The sequence below is a fragment of the Gorilla gorilla genome, chromosome 5, assembly GCF_029281585.2.
Source record: "Gorilla gorilla gorilla isolate KB3781 chromosome 5, NHGRI_mGorGor1-v2.1_pri, whole genome shotgun sequence".
Taxonomy (NCBI): domain Eukaryota; kingdom Metazoa; phylum Chordata; class Mammalia; order Primates; family Hominidae; genus Gorilla; species Gorilla gorilla.
Window position 1 is genome coordinate 71,692,125 of NC_073229.2, and position 20,346 is coordinate 71,712,470.

Consider the following 20,346-nt stretch of genomic DNA (forward strand, 5'->3'; position numbering starts at 1 on the left):
ACCCCATCTCTACTACAAATACAACAATTAGCTGGGTGTGGTGGTGCATGCCTGTAGTCCCAGCTACTCGGAAGGCAGAGGCAGGAGAATCGCTTGAACCCAGGAGGCAGAGGTTGCAGTGAGCCAAGATCACACCACTGCACTCCAGCCTGGGTGACAGAGTAAGATTCTGTCTAAAAAAAAAAAAAAAAAAAAAATATATATATATATATATATACACACACACACACACACACACATATACACATAAAAATAAATATGTATATACATAAATATATTATTACCTATTTGCAAAATTGACTTACCAACTCGAGTGAGAGGCAGCACAACATAGTGGTTAAGAATGCGGATTCCCCAGTGAATCCTGGCTTTTCTACTTGGTAATTTTGTGAGACTTTGTTCAAGCTTCCTCTCTGTGCCTTAGTTTTCTCATCCGATAAGTTAATTCTCATAAAGAAGTTATAACGAAGTCTGTCATAGAGTAAGTTGCCAGTATTATTAGTAGTAGTAGTAGAACTATTAAAGTGTTTAATTTTTAAAATCGCATTTGTAAAAGTTTTAGAAATGCCTGATTCTTTCTTGTATTTCTGTAATACCATGTTTAACTGAAATAGTGGATAAAGGCCTGTGGAGGTTGGGTCTCCCTCTGTCTCTCTTGACCTTCTGATTAAGAGCTTGGGCTCTTCAGCACACAGGATTAGGTTTGGATCCCACTCCCGAAGCTGCTCAGGAGCATGTTCCTTATGGGGTGCTGTAAGAGATGTGAAGATATTTGAATTCAATGGGTTGTTTTGATGGGACAGGGACTTGATTGAAGACACTGTATTCTGAAAGACCACAAAAGGAGATTATTCATTCATTCACTTTTGTGTTAATGTCTCTGTTCCAATTCTGCATTTAGGCTGATTCTGTTTTATGTCAGCTCTCTTACTACAACAATTTGGAGAACCATGTTCTGGAGTGGGCTGGTTGGGTTCTACATTTTGGTGAAGGACTGTCCAAGGCAAGCTACTGATGTGAACCAAACCCATAGTTTCATTCTAGAATCACTTAGTGATACTTGGAACTGAGAATGACTTGTCCAGATTATGCTGTGAGGTTTGGGCTCATACAGGAGGTAGGAGTCTATAGTCAGAGGCTTTGTTTGCTTTCTATTTCTTCCAGTCCAGTTACGGACAATGTTTGATGAGTTAAAAATTGGCCAATGCCAGATGTAGGGCCTGTCCTTCAAGGAGTTTTTTAGTAGTGGAGATGACATCCGTGATTAGTAGCATCTTGTAGCAATCTTTCTGAAGACCCTCACTCAAGGCACACACATTTGTAAGGTACCCAGCTGCACTTAGGGACAAAGGGTGTCTTGAGGAAATAAGGCAAGAAACTGGCTCTGTTAACTTGAAGGGAAAATGTATTATGCTCTAATTGCCATAATAGATATGATTATATTTATTTTAGGGAAAATCGAGATTCAGCAGTAAACACCTCAGGCAAGCAAGCCTAGCTAATTAGTGAGGGACAAGCAGGATTCAAGCCTGGGCCCCAGGCCTCTCAGATTCCATGTGCTCTTTTTAGAGTGGCTTTCATCAGTGGCTCTATAGAGTCTGATTATGATATCCAAGTTTCTTTATTTTAAATAGTTTAAAATAATTGGGGAAGTATTACCTCAGAATATAAGGATATTCTTTTATATACAGGTTGAGCACTCCAAATCCAGAAATCTGAAATGCCCCCAAATCTGAAACTTTATGAGTGCCGACCATTTGCTCAAAGAAAATGCTCATTGGCGCATTTTGAATTTCAGATTAAGTATATTGCAGATACTCCAAAATCCAAAATTTGAAACACTAACAGTTCCAAGCATTTCAGATAAGGGATACTTAGCCTGTACTTTGTTAATTTTTACTTTTGAAATATTATAAAAATATGATATTTTTTGTTGTTGATGTATCACCCATACATCCACATTTTCTTTAACTTCCCCCAAACAGTAGAAACTTAAGAGGTTTTGTAGCCAGAACTTTTTTACTTAGCAGGATATTATATCTGGGTGTTAGCATGATGGGGGTGGGAACTAGGGCATTTCAGCAGTATTTTTGCTCAAGTGTTGTTTGCTTATAGTAACTGTAGCCTATGCCATTTGCTCTGAAGACAAAATTTAAAGATAATTTTAAAATGTGTATCACATTCTTAAAATAAAATCAAACAGCAAAAAATTCCAGTGTCTCTTCGTATGTTTAAGAAGGTAAGACTTATGTATATACCTAAAACTGAGAGGTGTTTTTAAAATTTAAATGAGAGAGTTTTGAAGAACAGAGACACCTGGAGATGCCTCAGTCAGTGAGGGTGAGGGCAGGAGCTTTGGCATTTGGCCAGGGTCGAATTGTGGTTTTGCCTATTTCTATCAAGTGGGCCTCACACAAAACCTCACGGTCCTAATCATGTCATGGTAGCATCATCAACTTTCTGGGTCATTACTAACCAGATGAGATGGCTCACAGAAGGCGCCCTGCACAGCTCCTTCTGCCTTAGCAGGCGGGTTTCTCCCCCTTGGCTCTGGTCTATGTTTCAGGCAGGAGATGCTGAGAGCATGGCTGTGGAAACTTGGCATAACACTCAGCATGAGGCTGTGTGAAACTGCTTTGCAAGATGCTTTCAGTGATGCCCAGTGAGTCAAGTTTTTGATGCAAAGAAGGACATTTTCCTTCTTTCATTAGTGGGTGTCCTTGGTTTGTTAAAATAGGTGTGAAAGTAATGGATACCGAAGAGATAAAATGACAATCCTAACATTCATTTTAAAAATTTAAATGTGAAAATAGCTGAGGGATTACTGTCTTCTTAATAAAACTGGTTAGGCATTACATGGAAATTTAAAACTGAAAACAAAGCCCTTTGTTTTTAAATTTTTACTTTTCAAGTAAAATTATGATTTACAGATTATTTACAGATTGCTTTTGGAAGGAGATACTGGGTGGTGTACATCTCATCCTCCTCCCCTTCCCTTTGTTGTTTCTTCTACGTAAACACTTGGTCAAGAGAAAGTAGAACTAGAGAACTGCAACTCCGCACCAAGTTACATTTGATTTGAAGAACGTTGGTGTTAATTTCATGGTGACATATTAGCGGGGAGTTTTTTTTTCTTTTTTTTTTTTTTTTTGAGATGGAGTCTCGCTCTGTCGCCCAGGCGTGATCTCAGCTCACTGCAAGCTCCGCCTTCTGGGTTCACGCCATTCTCCTGCCTCACCCTCCCGAGTAGCTGGGACTACAGGCGCCTGCCACCACGCCCGGCTAATTTTTTGTATTTTTAGTAGAGATGGGGTTTCACCGTGTTAGCCAGGATGGTCTCGATCTCCTGACCTCGTGGATCCGCCCACCTCGGCCTCCCAAAGTGCTGGGATTACAGGGGTGAGCCACCGCGCCCGGCCGGGAGTTTTGTCTTTTTAAAAAGAAATTGAAAGTTTTGTTCTTGCTTTAAGTATGAAAATTATTTGGTTTTGTAAAATTGGAGAAGGAGATGCAGGATTTTTACATTTCATAGTACAGTTAAAATATATTTTCTGGCAAACAGGTTTTAAGCATGTATATACACTGTTCATTTAAATTTACATTTCTGGATGTTATAAAACCAGCCTTATTAGTACACGTGATTCTGGCTTTTTTGTTGGAAGGAGGGAGAATGGAGGATTAAGGCAGATTAGAGTGTTGGGATAATGTCTGACTTTTTGTGTTCTGTGTGCTCAGAAATGAAATTCCTCCAAATCTGGATGTTACTATGGTGATATTAGCAAAACGTGACTTTTTGGTTGGTATAGTTTAGTACAGTGCTTGTAGGGGCAATAGACTGTGTCACTTGTTTTCTGAATCAATATGTTTTGCCAGTGCTGACATAACTTCATGAGGGTTTCTGGTGATGCAGAATTGCCACTGCCTGTCAAGATTTGCCCCATCTGTCAAACATCTGTCACGTTCCACTGTGCTCCTAATAGACTGGATTACACCGAAGAGGCTGGAGAATCTGATGAAGAGAGCCTCATTCTAGGGTTTAATCCAGAATAAAAGCAACATTATTATAGCTACCATTTATTAAATCAGTCTGTGTTCCAGGCACTGTGCAAGATACATTATGACATTATCCTGAATGCATTTAAATGAAAGTTACTTCCTTAGCGCAGCTGCCACTTGCTCCATGAATTTATGATCTTAAGTAGATCAAGTTGGACTCTCTGGACTGAGATGTCCCCTACTTTAAAACAGGGATGATCTCTCACTGATACTGGGAAGAAGAGCTCTGAGCTCTGCAAGACTAAAGGTGCTACTGTTTTATGGTAACTGAATTTTTGGCATTTGAAAGTCTAGATGCACACATTCAGCTTCTGTCTCAGTCCTGAGAGTGGTTGTGTTTTATTGGCTGATGAGTTATTTCCACATATCACACGTACAAGGTATTTGAATGAAGGTGCTTTGTAGTCATGACACACTACTCTTTTATTAATTATTAATATCTTAAGATTACAATTTGAGAAGTAGAGATGGTATTGTTTTTAATGGGTGTGGGGGGTGGTGATGATAGGTATTTTTACCCTGGTAAGTGACCTACTAGGTTTTATTAAGTGTTGCAACTTGTCCGGTGTGTGTATGGGGGAAGGGAGGTAGGAAGAATCTCAGGAATTTCTCTTATACTTTTTTTTCCTTCTGTTCATTTCTAGTCTTTATAACCTGGCTTCACTGGAACTGAGAGAGAATCTTCTTACATATCTTCCTGAGTGAGTCTTTGGGGAAAATAAGAGGAGATTTTGTGCAGAATGAATTTAAGTATTTAAAAAAACAGGACTACAGTATTACGTGAAAACATTTGTGTGTTTTGGGAAGTTTGGGGGATGCCAGCCGGCCTTTTCTTAACAGTCCTTCCTGTGCAATATTTTCTACCATAAAAATAAAAATGGACCTTATTTTTGAAGCTAGTCCAAGTGAGGGATACTATATTGCTCAGCATTTCTAAGTATTCTCTAAGTGCTCTTTATTTATTTTTTAAAATAGCTCTCTTACCCAGCTGCGGAGACTAGAAGAACTTGATTTAGGAAACAATGAAATATATAATTTGGTAAGTCCGTATTAGAGATTTGAATTTAACTTTGTTTTTAGTTATGATCACACAGTATTTGGGGGAGTTCTATAGGGATCTTTATGAAGCCAGTATTTCCACAGATGTAGCTTGGGGACACTAGAGAACCAGCTTCATTTCACACAAGTTAGGAATTATGATTCATGGGTGGGGGAGGTCAGGACTAGAGATGATGGACATAGGTGGAAACAACTGGCATTCTGGGGAAAGTTTGGGCACTTTGAGGAAAGGGGCTGGATGTTAAGAGAAGTACCAGTGAACATCTGCTAAGGTACCCAGTTGTTAACAGATGAATTCAGTTTCTTTCTTTCTTCAGGGAAGACTGAAAATTGAATCTTTGTTACCATAACTTTTTTTTCTTTTGTTTTAGCCAGAATCAATCGGAGCCCTCTTACATCTAAAAGATCTCTGGTTGGATGGAAATCAACTGTCAGAATTACCTCAGGTAAGTGGTAATTTCACAGTGTCTCCCCAAAACATAAAACAGCAACAATAAGCTTTGTGTATTTCCTGCTGCCACATAAGGTTTGCTATAAAAGGATCATGAAAACCAAAAACGTTGATTGAAAAAGCACATTTGGAAAAACATATTGAGCATGCATCATTCTCCATTGCCATATAAAAACTGAAAACCTCAACCCACCATTTGTAAATATAGTAAATATTTCCTTTAGTTTGTAAAATCTGTATTTTATTGTGTCCTTGCTACCCATATAGCTTACTTCAAGCCCAGCAGATTAGTAAATTGCCAGGACCCATGATTCTGATGGTATACCTTTCTGCCACTCCATGATGTGCCAAGTGCTTTGGGATAATTTGACCATGTTTTGCCCCGTAATAATTCATGTAAAAGCAATGTTAAATGCTTTTATTTCAGATTTTTTCCAAATGTTGCTTATGGTTTAGCTGGCATGTCATAGTGTTCAGGCCTTTCCTACTGTTCTCAAGTGGAAGAACCATGTCCCAAATGAAGCGGAGTCTTGTATAGACATCTGAGCACATAGTCATCTTGTGGAGTCTTAGCAGACAGGCCTACATTCTGAGACAGAAACTGAGAAGTCTAAAACAAACAAAACCAACAGGCATTTTCCTCTTGTATTTTTTTCTCCAACTATTACTGAATTTTATTCTTTGATGTCTCTCACAGCCAGTTTTTCATGTGACCAGTTGTAAAGGGCTCTGTACTTTCAGTGGGGAATGCCATATCAATGCAGGGAACCCTAATACTAGAAGAAAGCACTTTAGTAAATTTTTAGTTGTTATAGCACTGAAGTTTCCATGATGTCACCTAATGACTAATGGAACTAAGGAACTAATTTAAGTCTGTTTATGAGATCTTGGCTACAATTGGGAAAAGGAGACAGATTAGCAACTCTTGTGGGTAGAGTTCGATTCGTACTTAGATTTCTCTAGGAAATATGTGGGAAATCCTGGTTGAAAGGATGCTAGTTACTTTAGAAGTCAAAGGATGGGATAAAACTATCATGACATTATCAGGAAAGTAATAAAATATCTGTGGGACATAAAGGGGAAAGGAAAGAGTTGTGTATGTTCAGATGTGTGTATAACTGTGCAAAGTGTGATATTCTAAATACAAAGAAATTAAAATTCCAATGATTGTGCTGTAAATGATTATTTAAAAATCTCATTTGCTCCTATAGTATAAATTTGTGTTAAATCAGCATAAACACACCAAAAAGTCTCAAATAATTAGAATGATTTTTCTTATCTTCAATGATGATGGAAAGAGAAAGATACAAAGGCACTGTTAAAAGGAATTAATGAAAAGTAAAACAACTTCAGGGATCTGGCCTGAAATTAGTATAAATCTAGTCTAGTTTCCTTTAGACAGGAAATACAGGGACAGGATCATAAGGCAATATCAGGTGGATGATAAGCTGGAAAGAATAGATCAGACCAAATTAAATATAGATGGAGGAATTTGTACTCATATAGACATCAGAGAGCCACGAGATGTTTTTTGAAAAGAAGGTGGTCCAATTATAGGACGAGAACTGGCTGTGTTTCAGGAAGGAAATGAGGAAGCACAGTTTATGGAATGGTCTCAGGAAAGGGGAAGTTAAGACTAGAGCCCAAGAGGCAGAGCTGACAGTCAAGGTAAAGGAGTAATGAGGTTAAGATTTAATATTGGGAAGTGGAATGGAAAAGTGGAGTCAGTGATAAGAGAGAAAGCTTGCACTTTGGGAATAGAAGAAAAGGTAGGTCTTGAATAGAATGTTAGACTCATGGAGGTACTTTACCTTATCCTGGTAGACTGTTTTCACTAAAGGCAGTATGCTGCTTTTAATGTTAAAGATACAGATAGATATGTATGTTCCAGTTTTGCTGGGGAGCAATTGCATTGATGTTTGTGCTAACGAGTGCTACCTGTCATGGAAGGAAAATACAAAGTAGGTAGGTTCTTACCAGAGGAAATCCCAGGATCACCCTGCAGTGTAAGCTGCTTACTAGAGATCAGTTCCAAACTTGAAAAGCTAAATTCTAGCCTCCTTTTTCTTTTCTAATTGTGTGACCCTGCAGTTGTTTTTTCTCCTGTATCTTCATCTATTAAGTGGGAATGATTCCTTGCCTGCCTGAAAGGTGGAGGGCTTTGCGTCCCTCCCAGCTCTGGGTCTGTGATTCATACAACTTCCCACTTTCATTGGAAGGGGATCTAGGAATTTGCCCCTGCCTTCACATTTGGATTCATGCTAAAGATAACATCCTTAGGACCGCCCTGGGATTTAATTGTGAAAAATCGCTGGAACAAATGCCTCTGCACTGTGGCAGGTTTAAGTGTGCGTTTATTTTTCCATGTCATTGTTATAGGAAATAGGAAATCTGAAGAACCTGCTGTGCTTAGATGTCTCTGAAAACAGGTTGGAAAGACTTCCTGAAGAAATCAGTGGCCTGACTTCATTAACGGATTTAGTCATTTCCCAGAACTTATTAGAAACGATTCCGGATGGCATTGGTAAGCATTGGAAATCACTAACTGCTAAACATACTGCCTGCCGTCATCTTGAGGGTTTGGAGCACACTTTGATCCTTTGGTCACCACTTTCAGATGCTGAGGATGTGGCTCCTTAAAGTCTCCTTACTGTTTTTTTTTTTTTTTTTTCTGAGATGGAGTCTCGCTCTGTCGCCCAGGCTGGAGTGCAGTGGTGCAATCTCAGCTCACTGCCAGCTCCGCCTCCTGGGTTCACACCATTCTCCTGCCTCAGCCTCCCGAATAGCTGGGACCACAGGCGCCCGCCACCACGCCCGGGTAATTTTTTGTATTTTTAGTAGAGACGGGGTTTCACCCTGTTAGCCAGGATGGTCTCGATCTCCTGACCTCGTGATCCGCCCGCCTCGGCCTCCCAAAGTGCTGGGATTACAGATGTGAGCCACCATGCCCGGCCTTGCTGTTTGTTTTTAAAGAAGGAAAGCAAAGAGCATTTATTACAGCAGAAGTTTCTCTATATGCAGATGTTTCTGTCATCCTGGCTTGGTATCTATTACTGCTGTCGTTACTTTTAAGCATCAATTCGTCTCTACTTCATCTGTATCTTCTCTCAATGATTTCATGAGGGATTACCCCAAATAATAAAATGTGTTTAAGGCATATGAGCAGTCACTAAGAAATTTCTAATTTGGCATCCTAATAGTTTATGAGAAAATGACTGACTTACTCCTTGACCTCAGGGAGGTGCTGAAAGAGTGGCGTAATTGAATTGAGCCTTTTTTAGTACATCGATCATCCTTTAATCATTCTGTGCTATTTTCTTTTAAAAAAAATCAATCTAGACATTTTCTTTACTATGGAGGAACTTAGTCCAGTGTGAGAAATTAAACACAGAGAAAGTATAAACAGATACGGACTTGGGAGCTCCATCGTAGCAAAGCCACTTTGAAGTTGAAAGAGACTGTATTTGACCATGGAGTTATCATAGGATTGCTGTCTTTAATTTTATTCGGAACATCGCATCAAAAGAAGTTTTTGAAAGGTTTTCAATAGTTGGAGAACTTGTATGGCAGAAGACAACTCCCTCCGTGGTATGTGGTCAAGATGAAAATTTCAGTAGAAATTCAGACATTGTGTTTTGGTTAAACCCAGCTGGAAAATCGGTAGGGGTTTTGGCTCTATGCAGAGATGTTCACTGAGAATCGTTTATGGCATCTGAAAAGGGTTGTAGAGACTGGGCATGTTTTGTTGCTTGGAATAGGAAGCAGCAGCAAGCATGAGAGGCTGACTTCAAACGTTTAAAGGACTGTCTTCCAAAGAAAGAGATGTATTACAGCTTTCTGATCAAATGGGCAAAATGAAAGTATTGTGAATTTCATTTAAGAAAGAGCTTTAAAAAGCAAAGATGGCTGGGCATGGCTCCCACTTGTAATCCTAGCACCTTGGGAGGCCAGGAGTTTAAGACCAGCTTGGGCATCATAGTGAGACTTCCTATCTACAAAAAATAAAATTATTAGCCAAGTGGGGTGGCACATGCCTGTAGTCCTAGCTACCCAGAAGCCTGAAGGGGAAGGATTGCTTGAGTCCAGGAGTAGGAGTTTGAGGCTGCAGTGAGCCATGATTGTACCGGGGTACTCCAGCCTGGGCAATAGAGTGAGGCCCTGTCTCTTAAAAAAAAAAAAAAAGCAAAGATATGTTACAAATCAGTTTGGGCTGCTTAGTGAAGAAATGAGTACCTTGTCACTAGAAGTATTCAAGGAGAGGCTAGAAGACTAGTTGCCAGGAGACTTCTCTGTTGGGGTGAGATGTTTCGGTGCTTGGCTGTGCTATTCAGCATACCCTGCAGAAAATGCTAGTGGATCTCCTGACCATGAGGGCAGGTGGAAACCCTCCAATGACAGTGTTAGGCTATTGATTATGCTAAATAAAGAGCTTAAGAATTGGTTCCTTCTCCTATCTTGCCCTGTGGCTACACCCGAGGCAAGATAACGCCTTTCGGTATTTTTCTTTCTCCAGCTTTATGACTGTGTTAGAATAGAGGATGTTTTCTGATGTAGTGGGGAAAGTGTCAACGTGTTAGCCACTCAGTACAGAATGAAGGGCGCCTGCTCTGTAGGCTTAATCCCATGACTTGTTGAAGTGAGAATCTGAATGACTTTACTAGTGGCTAGTGGGGACTCTGAGGAGGCTGCAGTAAGACTTGTTCTTCTTTCCCATGAACAGTGGGTATCACCAGGACGTCAAGTCTTCCTGGCCTGAGTGAAATAGACTCCATCCTTAATATGGCTTTCCAGAGGTTACTGCTTTATTCTGCACCTGTAGAAATACGGCACTGTAGGGATCTTCGTTGAGTCATTTTCATTCATAGGTGATTTAATAAACTGTTTTTTTTTGTTTATTGTAAGGATAATGCTTGGAGTAAAATGAAAGTCTCCTCTGTGCATGAAACACCTCCACGGAGAGAAAGCTGTTTTGTTTTTCTGTAAATTTCTTGGCTTTGATGCAATGTTTTTATGCTTTTTAAAATGTTTTGTTTCTAATTGCTGACCGTTTTTGATGTTCTAAACAAATTATTTTAACTCCCAACCTTCAGTGATCTAAATGATAGAGTTTCATAATGTGAAAAGCTAGATGAGGAAAAAATAAGTAACTGTTTAAAACAAAAAGAACAGCAGATAGGAAATTCCAAGCAGTGATTATGAAAATAATTGTAACTAATGAATTTGATAATAATAATCATAATGCTTTTACAGGAAAACTAAAGAAACTGTCAATCTTGAAGGTGGATCAGAATAGACTCACACAGTTGCCTGAAGCAGTTGGGGATTGTGAAAGTCTCACTGAGTTAGTTCTTACAGAAAATCAGCTCCTGGTAAGTGTGGTTTGCACATATATCATAAAGACTTACTAGGGTAGATTCTACTTAATTTGTAATTTGAGTGGACTAAATGGAAATTTCTTTATATTACATCCCAAAACGGTCTTACAAACAAATGCATGACCTAAAGATCAGTTTTTAACCTGCTTAAGCAAAGAAAGTGATGCTTAGGTTTCCCTGTTGAGCCTGTGTCCCAGTTGTGGTGCTTTGAATATAGGGACTGAACAAATGCCTCACAGATGTCTCCAGTGAGGTGTGGGGATAAGCTACTCTCGTTGGATGTGTTGATGCCCCAGCTGTGGTGCCCAGAGACCACCACTGGGAATATTCGTCAGGATTCCTCTGGCCTCTCTCTGGGTTCTTTGAGCAAATGGGAAGAGCAGGAGAGAAGAGGAATGAGATGGACGTTGGCCAGGAAAAGCCTTGGCAGGATGGGGGCTGGGAAACGCTCTTGATCAAGGAGCCAGAGGATGGCATCTGATGGGCTCTGGTTAAGGCTGCTTCTTATTAGAACTTGGAAGTGGAGGGGACTGGAGGGGTCCTCCACCTGGACCAGGCTCCCACCAGACAGGGGCAGGGGCAATGCGTGCACCCCCTTGCAAAGGGTGGGTGGGCAGGGTGGCAGCAGATCTCAGTTGTCTTTTCCTGTCCTGCTGCCCCCTCTGCTTTTGTCAGCCCTTCAGTTGTCACTTCTCCTTCCCCCCCGTTTAGTTGTCATATAGCACTCTCTTTTCTTCAGTTTACCCTCCTACTTTTCTCTTTTCTCCATCTTCATTTTGTCATTTTATTTTTTTTTACTCTCTTTTCCCTTTTCCTTTTCGCTTTTCCTTTTCCCTTTTCTCCTTTCTCTATAAATAGAGTAAGTAATGTTCTTTATGTGGAAAGAGCAGAAGGGACAGCAAGAAAGGATGGAGTGCACAGATGTGGGTGGGGAGCCCAGCAGCCCCTCTCCTCAGACAGCTGAAGCAGCCAGCCTCTGGCAGGTGTGGTGGGAGTTACCAAATCTTCCAGTCCTGCTTTGTGATTTTAGGCTTACAAATAGTAATCATAACAACTGTAAAAATAATATTCACCCCTGGATTGCACCGGAGTGTTGAAGACCCCCATGTGGGTGCCAGCCTGGTTCTGGTAGAGCTCTGCTCCCCACTCCAGGATGCTCACCTTTCTCCCATCCCCATAGCCCTTGCCTTCCCCTGCCCATGCGGCACCCTGCTTCAGGTGCTGATTCCCTGCCCCAGTGCTCTGGCTTCCATGGACATCTAAGCCACTGTCCCAGTGTGGTCCTTGAAGGTGCAGGCAGGGCAGGAATGAATCTTGAGGGTGCAAATTCTCACTTACTTGAGTTGAACAGCATCTTTTTCCCTTTACAAGATGCTTCCCTGTTCCCAGGTCTCTACTTTTGACTTCATTCCTTTAAAACAGACTTATCATTTCAACAAAAATTCAAAATACTTAATGTCGCACCTCCTAAGTGAACATTACAAATATCTGATATTCAGCAAGAACTATTTCTTCTGTTGCTGGATGAGATTATATTCTTTAGGTCCTTGCAAAGATCTTATTTACTGTGAGCCATGTTAAAAATATGTGTTAAATTAATAGTGAAATTGTTATTTTAACAGACCCTGCCTAAAAGCATTGGAAAACTAAAGAAGTTGAGCAACTTGAATGCAGACAGAAATAAATTAGTGTCCTTACCAAAAGAGGTATGTGCTTTTAGAGAAATCACATGATAATAATTATGAAGAAATAATAATAATACATAAGGGATCAAAGATGTCAAATGCTTTGAAAAGACGCATGTGTTGTTTTTTAAAGGTGTGAACTCTAAATCTGTGAGTATAGAGCCAACTGGAGGAATTATGTCAAAGAATGATCATCAGTAACATTAAGGAGAGTTGGGAAAGGTGAATTTATAGGATTTTAAATGGGAGAAAGAAAGAGATTGACATTTTGGGTTTGATATACAGAGAATGGTGACACCATTGGCAGAAATTGATAATTTGGGAGTTTGGCAGAGGAAGTGGATGACTTTGGGTTTGATTTTTGAATTTAATGTGAAATTAAGCTCTATCCCATAAGCAACTGGAATTATAAAAATTGATCTTGATGCAACCATATTTCTGGGCAGAGATTTACATTGGGCCATGCTCATGTCTTGGATGAGGTTGAACAAACTGTTCACAAAGGCATACACATAGAGGAAGGTGAATGGGAAGCTAAAGCCAGCTTCCTAGGACTGTTTTTTTGGTTAGTAGTCTAAGCACGAGAAAATGAGACATCACCATCTGTTGTGGAGAGTAGCTGTATGGACTGAGAGGCATTTAAATTCTGGCAAGGGAGGTGGAAATGCTGACAATGAGGAGGAAGCTTATAGTGGGTCAAACAAGGAGGTGTCTGGTGTGTTGTTTAAAAAGAAGGCTTACAATTAGCCAGGCGTGGTGGCGGTCGCCTGTAGTCCCAGCTACTCGGGAGGCTGAGACAAGAGAATTGCCTGAACCCGGGAGGCTAAGGTTGCAGTGAGCCGAGACCACGCCACTGCACTCCAGCCCGGGTGACAGAGTGAGACTCTTATCTCAAAAAAAAAAAAAAAAAAAAGAAAAGAGAAAAAGAAGAAGGCTTACTTTCTATTGGGTACTAGAAGTGCTTGGTTGGAGAAGGATAATACTGAGCTTGATTTTTTTTATCAGCAATAAAGCCTAAAACTAGCTGTTGATGAGCCTTCTCCTTTGCTGGGTCCTCATCTAGAAAGGTACGGTATTTCCTTGGATGATATGATCACTGGCTGGGTGTAGTTTGCTTCATATTTCTGTTTTGACATTTTCTAACATCTATTTTGGTGTAATTTCAAAGCTGCCTTCCAGCCAGTCAGAACATGTGGCGTTCTTATTTTCCTAGGGCCACATCTCAGGGTATCTGAATTTCCTATTTCCTTTCCTCATCTTGGTGTTTGGCCCACAGTGTCCCAGTCTTCTCCCTGGGTAAGGTGGCCAGCATTTCTAAATGGAGACATGAGAATATTTACTATAAACATGATCATATTCTGAAACATCCTTAATATGAACACTGGCATCTAAGTAAACTGTTTCCGGCTGTAAGACTTCCATCTGTTTCTCAGCAAAACTGGGACTCAACTAAGAGATTCTACTAATTAGAAAAGTTGGGTTCTAGTTTCTAAGCAATAAACCAAAATACAGAACTGATATTCTGAACAGTTGAATTTACTCTTGCTGAATAGTGCTTGCAGATGGATAGTAGATTGGACATATAAACACACATACAGATGTAGAAAAGATTTCTTTCTTTCTTTTTTAATGCCAGGCACTGTACTAGATGCTTTCAAGTATTTGTTGTACTTGTTGAATCCTTACAACAGCTTTTGCAGTCATGATAATTTCCTCATTTTACGAGTGAGGAAACTGAGGCCAGTAAGTAGTTTTTCTTACTAGGGCTCACACAGCTGGGAGTTGGTAGAACCTGACTCCAAAGATGAGTCTCCTAGTAAACACATGACCACTTATGTAATGCAGGCTCAGCCCAACCTTTCCATCTGTGTGAACTTGAGGTAGGGCAAGCCCCTGATTTGTTAAGGAAAAGCCAAAGTATCTTTAGTTTGGACACTACAGAAAATTAATACATTTTAGGTGTTCTTTCAAGGCAGATCATGAGGAGAGCACTTTTAGGTGTAATGTTAATTCCCAGCAAGTTTCACCACCCATCCCCAGCTTCCCTGATCCCCTGACTCTCTTTCACAAGATTATGTTCTAGACAAGAACCTTGGAAATTTACTTTCATAAAACTTTCACCATCATTTCAGCATCGGTCCTCTTTTTCACTTTAAAAGAATGAAACACACTCAAGAGTTTCTGACTAGAGAGTTATATCTAGTCCATGCTATGTGTTCACTAAATTTACTAGAACAGTTTTTCATGATGCGAAAAGTGAAAATATTATGAAAATATTTCTAACTTCAGAGCGTTTTAGTCATATTTTGTCCATTTTCTGAGAAATTATGATTGGTTTTCTGGCTTCTGGCATTTTAGAAAGAAATAAGTCTGTGCCTTTCCTTTCAGCTGTCTGATAAAGCAGAGAATGTTTAGGTTTTTAGGAATTGGATCTTTTCTAGATCTCCTCCTACTTACATACACTCAGCTCCCAGCGTAGGAAAATGTGCTGAGCACGTCTCCAATTCTCCCACGGATCACAGTTTGCTGCCTAGCAGAAATGGTTGAGTGCTTGCCTCTGACCATCAGGGCTGAGCAGCCAAACCACCGAGAGCCTCCTGACCTCTCATTGCATCACGTTGGCCCAGGCAGCACTGTCATGTCATGAGTCTCTGTGCAGTGAGTGTGGTAGGCCCTGTGACTGTGTGTATGTTAGCTCTGCCTCCAAGCTTGATGCCATTTGATCAAATCTTGCATTTTCCTGATTGGATTCTTCCAAAAATTTATTGCTTTCTCTTGAACAGTTAAGTTGCATACATATCTAAACTGAAATGCTGACCGATTCAATTCATATGCCAAAAATCCATAGTAGTATTAATTGCCATTGGTCTGGTATGCTGTGTAGTTCTTGCTATATTTTTTCCTTTAAAAAAAAAACAACATTTATAGTATTGTGTGTTGCCAGTTTTAGGGCACAGCTCCTTAGTCTGTAGCAGCATTTATTTGCATTTTTTCCCCAAATGGTTGAGGGGAAGATGTTTGTACCATGTGGGTCACAATATGGATTCTGTTTGTGTTTTGTGGTGTTATTTGTAGTAAACATTTGCAAATCAATGAATGTCTTTTGTTTTCTTAATTGTTAGCTGCTTGGAAATTTAGAAAAGTCAGGTAAACTTGTTATCTTGTAAGTATTGTTCAGTTCCATTCTGCTTCTTAAATGCATGAAGATTCAAATTGGCTGACTGCTTTGTGTGCTCTTCATTGTAAAATATTGGACATTTTCCTCTAAATTCAGTTTGTTTGTTTTTTTTAATGACTGCATGGCCTGGAACCTTATTTTGTTATGTATTTTTCAAGTTTGTTCAGATTATTCACTCTCAAAAGAATGCTTTTCTGTGAATTACATTTTAAGTTATTCAGAAATCCTGAAAGGCATCATTTGGCAGCTCATCTGTTTTCACTAAATTGTAAGTTTGTCGGCACAAATCTGTCTCTAATGGAAAGGCTAGATTTGCTTTATTTGCTACACCTGGCATGCCTCTGATTTTTCAAGTCACTTATTTGTGTCTTTCATTTTTCATCCTGTTGCTTAAGTATATATACTTCTGGGAAAAGATTTCTTAAAAACTCATAGTGTTGGTGGAGAGGAGAGTTAAGGAACATATTGTGCAGTAGTATGATTGATTCATGGATAGATGGAGTTGGTGGTATATGTGTGAGCATGAGTATGATGAATGAGAGCCAGACCATAAAGAGTTTTTGGCTAGAAGAAATTGAGCTTATATCCAAGTTTAGAGTCCTGTTTTCTTTTTGTCTCCATTAAGTCCAAATGAAAGAGACGCCAACTAAGCCACACTTACCCAGTCAGATGAGGCAACATAGCATTTGCAGATCATTCATCAAAGCTTTTTTCAATCAGGCAACCTGTAAATATTAATTACCCATAAATATTACTATGATACTCAGAAATGCCTGTGGTGATAGAATATTCATTTTGTGGATAGTTTTTCTGCCTTCTTATTATTACAATTCGAAATTCTTTCAGTATAAGTTTCCGTTATATTCTAAAATGAATTATTGATTAAAGACATGATATAGAATATAAAAATATTAGATAAAATATAGTTGACCATCAAATTTCAAGATGGAGAAGTAATTCCTAAACTTGAAATAAGTCATAAAAAATAGTTGATGGATTGTCTACAGGAAAATTTGATTTCTGATCTTCAAGAAGGTAAAAGCAGCCTTTACTTTCTTGAAAGGGGGCAGGGAGACATTTAAGGCATCTTAAATGAGAGATCTGTCTTTACTCTATTAGAAGTTCTTTTACACCAATAAGGAAAAGATGTATTTACTATAGAGAAGTAGACAAAAACAAAGAAACTTCCACAAAAACCAGCAAGTGATTCACACAAGAACAAATACAAATGGCAACTAATGTGAAACAATTTCAGCCTCATCAGTATTCACAAAAAAATTTAATAATACCAAATTTTGGCAAGGGTGGAGGGAAATGTATATTATCATGTAAATATAAATTATTATGACTTTCTGGAAGGGAATATGATAATAGTAAAAACTTTAGAAATGTGCGTATCCTTTGATTCTGCAATTCCACGTCTAGGAAAACATTTATGGATATACACTAAGAATGATGTACAAGAACATTTCTCACATTATACATGGGAGCAGCTTACATGTTCCAGGCACCATACCAAGTGTCCACAGAGGCAGTTAACATGTGCCAGGCATGGTGCCAAGGGCTTTTGCACTTATTCTTATCTAATTATCACAACAGTTCTATGAGGTATAGGTAAATCATTTTCAACATCCAACAGATTGTGAAAATGTGAAACTAAGACTGAGAGAGGTTAAGTCACTTGTCCAGAGTCACACAGCAAAGAAGTGGCAGACCTAACTAGCATTGTCTAACCCGGGCAGTTTCTTAAATAATCTGTGATACATCCATAGAAGGAAATAACTATGTGGTCCATAAAAGTCCTCTTAGAAGCATTGTTAAAGTGTGTATGTATAATCACAAATGCAAGGCAGTGGTACTGGAAGATTGTACCTCATAATGTTAATACTGATTATCCCTTTGTGGTAAGATTTGATTTTTTTTCATTGTGCTTTCCTGTGCATGTATGTTTGGTTTTTATTTTTCTAATCAATGTAAGGTACTTTTTTATAATCAGAAAAAAAAAAAAGAATTCCGTAGCTATTAGTGGATATTTTGATGTCAGTGGCCTCAGAATTCAGGGAATCCCAAAGCCACACGATTTCCAAAAATATTTATGAAGTAGGGAACATTTGAATAATATGCCATAGATGATGGGATTCTAAAATTATGCTTCATATTATTTTTGTTCAAATTGCGTTTTGGCCAGATTTTACTGATTGTACACTTTTCTTTTTTTGCCAATGGGATGTGTGTTCAATTATGTTACAAATAATATTAAAAGGAATATACTGAAGGAAAGTGAAAGTTCCCTTATACTTAAGGCAAGCATTTAAAAAATGGAATATAAACAAACGTGACTAACATAGGCTCCCTTTTTGAATCACTGAATCTGTCTCATGATCTCCTCCTTGGATGAGCTCACCTGCAGGCAATTAATACTTAGTGAAAGTTGACCGGAGCAGAGGTTTGCTCAATAATCTATAGATCCTATTTTCTTGAGATGGGTTACATCAGTGCATAACAGCTAAGGAGAGTTATCATTTTGAATTAAGAGAGACACAAAATGGCTGGACAAAGATTCTCAGCTATATTCCATGATTCTCAGAGAATCCAAGTCCAACCCCTTGTATTCTGGGAAGGTGCTATTATGTGGTTTAAGGGAGGCTTAAAAATATCAGCTTCCTACATAACTGGTAATAAGTTATTTAAACAGTGACTCTGCTTCCCAGAACTTCTAAGTGATACATTTTATCCTGATTACCACTGAGAAACGTGTAAACTCTGCCTCCTGAACCCAAAAGAGAAAGCCAAAATATATATGAATGGTGTGTATAATGTCAGTCTTCATTATTATTAATACAAAATGTCACTGCGATACATCGTTAGGGAGATGGGTTTTTTAAGACATTCAGGTAAGTTCAGGAAAGAGACTGCCAGCGTCAGTACAGTTCTGAGAACATAGTAGGTATTCAGGTGTTGATTGTACTCATCATTTGGATCTGAGGTTTTTACTTCCTGGAAAAAAAAATAGCTACCACATTTATTTGGCAACAGCAAAACGCCGGTTTCTATGATAGGCGCCAAATCATATATGTGGTTTCATTTAATTTAATCATTATTGTTACTTTTGGTTAAAGTAACATATCCAAACCCACAAAACATATGACTGAGCCTAAATTCTAGCCCAGGTCTGTATGGTCTCAAAGCATCCGCTCCCTCCATCATACCGCATCTCCCTCTGACGTCTATAATGAACTATATCTTTTCAGTTATGGGTTTGAATGCTTAATAATCTTTTCTAAAACCCAAAGGTTGTGCCATCCCTTCCTGGCTGATTTGGAAAGAGGGCTGTGTTTATGTGAATGTTCGCTGGGACAGCATGTGCCTTTGTGGGGTGATTAAGGCATCCCTAGCACACTCTGCAACAACATGTGCTCTTTGTTGGCATTGTTTTTCAAAAACCATAGACAATAGAGATCAGGAGGTCACACTGCCTGCTTTGACAACCCAGAGGGCCTAAGAGGCTCTTGTACGCAATTGCTTTCCATCCCTTGACGTCTCAAATGGGTGTGAGATTAGAGTGGGAAAGGAAAAAGAAAAATGAAACAATAACACACAGTAGACAGCTCACACACTTCATTGAAGTTTACACAATATGTTCCCAAACGATTAATGGATCTTGTCCAGAACATTTATTTAGAGCCTTCTCTGACCCACTTTAATTAATTAATTTTTTTGACTACATAATATATGCACGTGATACAAATTGAAAATGTTCACATGGTATAGCAGTAGGGCCCCAAAACAGATATCTTACAGGTTGGTGTGGTGGGAGGGCAGTGGACAGCTTCATGACAAGATGCCCAGAATTAAAATGCAGTCCCAGCTCTGTATGTCTTCCAGGAGCTGATTATCCCATCCGGACGATCATATGAATGATAATATCTGCTTTGCCCCCCTTGGGTCACACATAAATCCTGTCTCTTCAAAGCTAGATCAGGACGCTAGCGGAGGTCTTCAGCCTCAGCCAGCTGCTGACTTGGAAGCTCTCCTTCAGGGCATGCAGCCGTACCTCTGAACCCCAGCCTCACACCGAAGCTCCTCCACCTGGAGCAGGGATGCGGCAAGGGTGCCCCATGGGAACCTAGTCATTCTTTCTCATGAGTAGATCTTTGTCAGGATTGTCTAAATTTATCAGAGACTCTAATAATATTGATCATTAAAAGGATCAGGGTTTTGATTGCTTTCCTTCCATGATATATCTGGGCACCTAGGTAGAATTGTTGATTCCCTTCCTCAAGGGAGGGAGAATATGCTCAGCCATATGGGAAATCCACACTATATTGGGGCTTGATGTTTATAAAACCTAAGAGAGGCTACTCTGGTGATTCTTACTGGAACAAAAAAGAGTTTTGTTGTCTCCGCTGCTACACATACAGGCAGATAACTTTTAAGTAGAGGTCTTTCACAAGTAAGTAAATAAAGTGTATAAACATATGTAAATGAGAAATTTAGTGGGCAGAGAGGCTATGCATGGTGGGTAGATAGCGTGAATACTAT

The 20,346-nt window shown here is 39.3% G+C and overlaps 1 protein-coding gene across 2 annotated transcripts in view; it reads left to right on the forward strand.

The window, feature by feature from the left end:
* Nucleotides 1-20,346, forward strand: part of LRRC1 (leucine rich repeat containing 1) — a 128,685-nt gene that overhangs the window by 96,634 nt on the left and 11,705 nt on the right. For both annotated transcript variants that reach the window (XR_008680915.2, XM_004044222.5), the window contains exons 5-10: nucleotides 4,701-4,757; nucleotides 5,032-5,095; nucleotides 5,487-5,561; nucleotides 7,946-8,090; nucleotides 10,817-10,935; nucleotides 12,564-12,647. Coding sequence is in view for 1 of the 2 variants with exons in the window: in XM_004044222.5 (XP_004044270.1) it covers nucleotides 4,701-4,757; nucleotides 5,032-5,095; nucleotides 5,487-5,561; nucleotides 7,946-8,090; nucleotides 10,817-10,935; nucleotides 12,564-12,647 (544 nt within the window). In the remaining variant the exon portion in view is untranslated. The remainder of the gene's footprint in view (nucleotides 1-4,700; nucleotides 4,758-5,031; nucleotides 5,096-5,486; nucleotides 5,562-7,945; nucleotides 8,091-10,816; nucleotides 10,936-12,563; nucleotides 12,648-20,346) is intronic.